Source organism: Cornus florida, unplaced genomic scaffold (assembly GCF_030987335.1).
Source record: "Cornus florida cultivar Cherokee Brave unplaced genomic scaffold, ASM3098733v1 CherokeeBrave_3.0.0_Hap2_Chr01, whole genome shotgun sequence".
Taxonomy (NCBI): Eukaryota; Viridiplantae; Streptophyta; class Magnoliopsida; order Cornales; family Cornaceae; genus Cornus; species Cornus florida.
In genome coordinates, this window is record NW_026775571.1 from 81,413,078 (window position 1) to 81,417,055 (window position 3,978).

The 3,978-nt window shown below is 41.7% G+C and overlaps 1 protein-coding gene across 1 annotated transcript; it reads left to right on the forward strand.

Annotated features, from left to right (window-relative positions):
• The first annotated feature begins 1,199 nt into the window (after positions 1-1,199).
• Positions 1,200-2,633, forward strand: LOC132276030 (uncharacterized). Its single transcript, XM_059777278.1, has one exon. The coding sequence runs from the start codon at positions 1,200-1,202 to the stop codon at positions 2,631-2,633; it is 1,434 nt and encodes a 477-aa protein (XP_059633261.1).
• The last annotated feature ends 1,345 nt before the right edge of the window (positions 2,634-3,978 follow it).

The window sequence follows — 3,978 nt, forward strand, 5'->3', positions numbered from 1 at the left end:
CATGGATGGCCATCACAGTACAGTCAGAAGAATAATACTTCTCTTGGTTATCAACGCGTTGATATTGCCGATGATGATTGGAAGGGAACGGGGACGGGGCTGAGGATAAAACAATCTTCTTAAAGAAATGTGAATGACTCAGCTCTTGAGAAGACATGGGCAAGACATGTTTCCAATTGGTAAACTCAGTAACAATCTTATTCTTATTATTATTATAAGAAGAAGATGAGTTTTGAATATTGGAATTACGGCGGTAGCGTAGGGTTGAGATGAAAAAGGGGAGGGTTTGGATAGGAGGGAGAGGAAGGTAAGGGAGATAAGAGTGGATGAAAGGGTTGAAAAGGTAGAGAGAGCAATTTCGTGGGTGGATAAAGGCGAGCCAACCACGAGAGGAGCCGAAGCAGATGGCCTCGTATGGAGGAAGCAATTCCCTTTGCCATGGAAGCATAAGATTCGGCTTCATCTTCACCACTTTCTCCTCCCCAAGGCTAAAGAATCGATAGCAATCCTCCTCCTTCTCCTTCATTTTTACAAGTTTCAGCCTTTCTCCGTCGTCTTCGTCGGATTGCGCAACCAAGCAAGTGCCGGCAGGCAGCATAAGGCACGGTGCTGATCGGAGAGGGAGGGGTCCTCTTATTGCCTCCTCTTCCTCAACTACTACTACATCTGCTGTTGCTGTTGACGAAAAGGTTGCACCTTCATTCAAGACTCTGACTGATCCGCCTCCAAGACGACGAAAATAATCCGATGATGATAATCTGACCGGAGAGAGCAAACCACCACCACTTGTGAAGTGGTGAAATCTGGCCGGATTGGAACAAATACACCATGTGTTTAGCATAGAGCGCCGGCAATTCAGCATCCGATGACCAAAACTCCTCCAATTAGTCATATCTCTCTCTCTCTCTCTTTCTGCGGCAGCTAAAACCCTAATTTATTTTTTATTTTTGAGAATTACATTTCTAATTTATTCTTTCCATTACTAGTCAAATTTTTAACTATAATAATTTGACTTTACATTATTGAACGCCATTCACGCACAGATGTCTCGCTATTCCCTGATTGACCTTGGTTGTGTAAATATTTTAGACCTTTATATATTTATTTTTATTTTAGTGTGAGAAATAGGGTGATAGTATAAGTTAGGGTTTTTACATCACAGGAATAGAGTGGTTCGGCAAAAAGAGAGAGAGAGAGAAATGGCTATTTGGAGGAGTTTTGGCGGTCTGATGCTGAATTTCCACCGATCTATGCGACAAACATGGTGCAATTGTTCCGACCTGGCGAGCTTTCAGTATTCCAGTGCCGCTCGTGGTGGTGGTGGTGGTTTGTTCCTTGGAAGCGGATGCTTCCAGAAAGCTGCGCACTTTTCACCGATCCGAGGTTCTTGTTGGTGGTGTTCTCCTTCTCTTCCAACCCCTCCACCTGTAAGTCCACCATCACTATCTTCGTCACCATTGCTCATGTTACCTCCCGGAGTTAGTGTTGTTGATCACAAAAATTCAGAAAAGTACTCGGACGACAATGACACGGACTATTTTCATTTCTTTAGCCTTTCGGAACAGAGTCAATTTAGGGTTGCGAAGAATATTATGATTCCGTGGCAGAGGGACCTCCTTACGCCTGATGCCGCCCACTGTGTGGGCTCTTGTCATGGCTGGCTGGCCTTTAACCACCATCACAATTGCCACCCTTATCTCTACAACCCCTTAATAGACACTCCTGATTTCCCCTACATCCCCCTCCCTTCCTTCGAAACTCTCCCCACCACTGCTGCCACTCGCATCCTCAAATCCGATCACCTCTCCGGTTCCCCATCTCTCATCGAACAGTGGATACTCTCTCTGCATCCTTGGAAACACGAGGAAAATGTTTCCCCTAAGGGAATGACTGGAATTTACCTACAAAGGCTTGCTATGTCATCACCCCCATCGGTCCCCTCTTATTTCTCATCATCTTGCGGGAATGACTGCCTTATAATGGCCATCCACAGCCCAAATGCATATATTGCCTTCTGCAAACTTGGGGACGATAGCTGGACCACCTTGGACGGTTCGTACGGACATTATATTGACATAACATATTTCAGCAAGGACCAGCGATTTTATGCCATGAGATCATATAGTGACTTTGAAGCTTGGGACCTCAGAGATCCTTCTTGTCCTAAAAGGCAAGTATTTGATAAGGTTGACGATGAGGAAGAACTTAGAGAATCTTATGATTGTGGTGCCTTTGATTATTTAGTCGAGTCCTCCGGGGATCTTTTGCTGGTTTCCAGGTATATAGCTAATAGTGATCAGAATGCTGCTTATGCTTATAACACTCTGGGATTTGATGTTCATAGGTTTGATTTCGATAACAATAAGTGGAAACCTGTTGAATGCTTAGCTGACCGGGCATTGTTTATGGGTAATAATACTTCTTTTTCTCTCTCAACTCGCGATCATCCAGAACTGATGGAGAATTCTATCTACTTCACCGACAGTGTTTACTCTTTAAGTCATGTCAACCCATACTCGGGCCATGACAATGGCGTCTTTCACTTAAAGGATCACTCCATAAAACCTTATTATCCAAGCAGGTTGAAAATTAACCCACCTCCAGTTTGGGTTGCCCCCTACACCATGCAGTAGTTCTACAATATCAGCTATATATCTATTTCATTTTGGCTTTACTAATTAGGTGTCCCTCTCCTCCTTCCATTTAGGTAAGTAAATTGTATTCCTTTTCTTCATTATGGTTGGTGGGAACAAGTTATGATGTTTATGACACTTATATATATATATATATATATATATATATATATATATGCAATTCCCTAATCTGCTTGGTCGCCATTAATGTGCGCCTCTAGTTAATTGGTTATAATTCGTTATTGGCATGGCATGAATATAATTATATCAGCAATATTATTGTTAGTGTTGTTCGGGTGTATTGACATGAAACTCAAATTCTTATATAATTACTTTTTTATTTTTATTTTTTATTTTTTATTTTTTATAATTAGCAATCTCCTGGTCTCTGCAAAAGAAAAAAGAATTTAACGCTCTTCCTTTCAAAGGAAGGATTAGGAAAATCCTATTGATTGCAACTTTCTCTAAACCTCCGGTAAAAGCATAAAAAAAAACGGCTCAAATGGTACTATCCCTCCGTCACCCTAGAATGAAAGGGGCGATCTCGTAGTTCTTGGTCTATGAAAATGCGTTGTTAGGTGCTCCATTTTAAACTAAACCTGTGCTTGAGAGATAGCTATCCATACACCGATAAGGATTGTATGGTCGAATTAAGATGAATGGGCATACCCTCATAATGAGAACTACCAGGCCAAAAGAAAATTTACAACATGATCATATAATGAGAAGGTCCATTTTCAGTACAAAGCAAAAGCCAAAAACCAGAACCTATGAGAGAATGTCATTAATGGAAGCATTCTGAAGTTCAAGTACCTCCATGAGGGTTTGTCTAGCAACAACCGCATGAGAAGATGGACCATTGCCTCCTCTTCCTCAACTACTACATCTGCTGTTGTTGTTGCTTGACAACAAGAAGAAGAAAAACAACGTTGTGTTGACATAGTGGTCGCATCTTTATTCAAGACTCTGATTGATCTGCCTCCAAGACAAGGAAAATAATCCGATGATGATGGCGAACAAACCACCGCCGCCGCCACCTCCACCACCACTCGTGAAGTGGTGAAATTTGGTCGCATTTGAACAATTACACAATGTGTTTACCACCGCCGCCGCCACCTCCACCACCACTCGTGAAGTGGTGAAATTTGGACGCATTGGAACAATTACACAATGTGTTTAGCATAGAGCGGTGGCAATTCAGCATCCGATCACCAAAACTCCTCCAATTAGTCATATGTCTCCCTCTTTCTGCTGCAGCTAGAATCCTAATTTATCTTTAATTTTTGAGAATTAGAACCCTATTTTTTACTTCCATTAATTACTAGACATTTTTTTCTTTTTTATT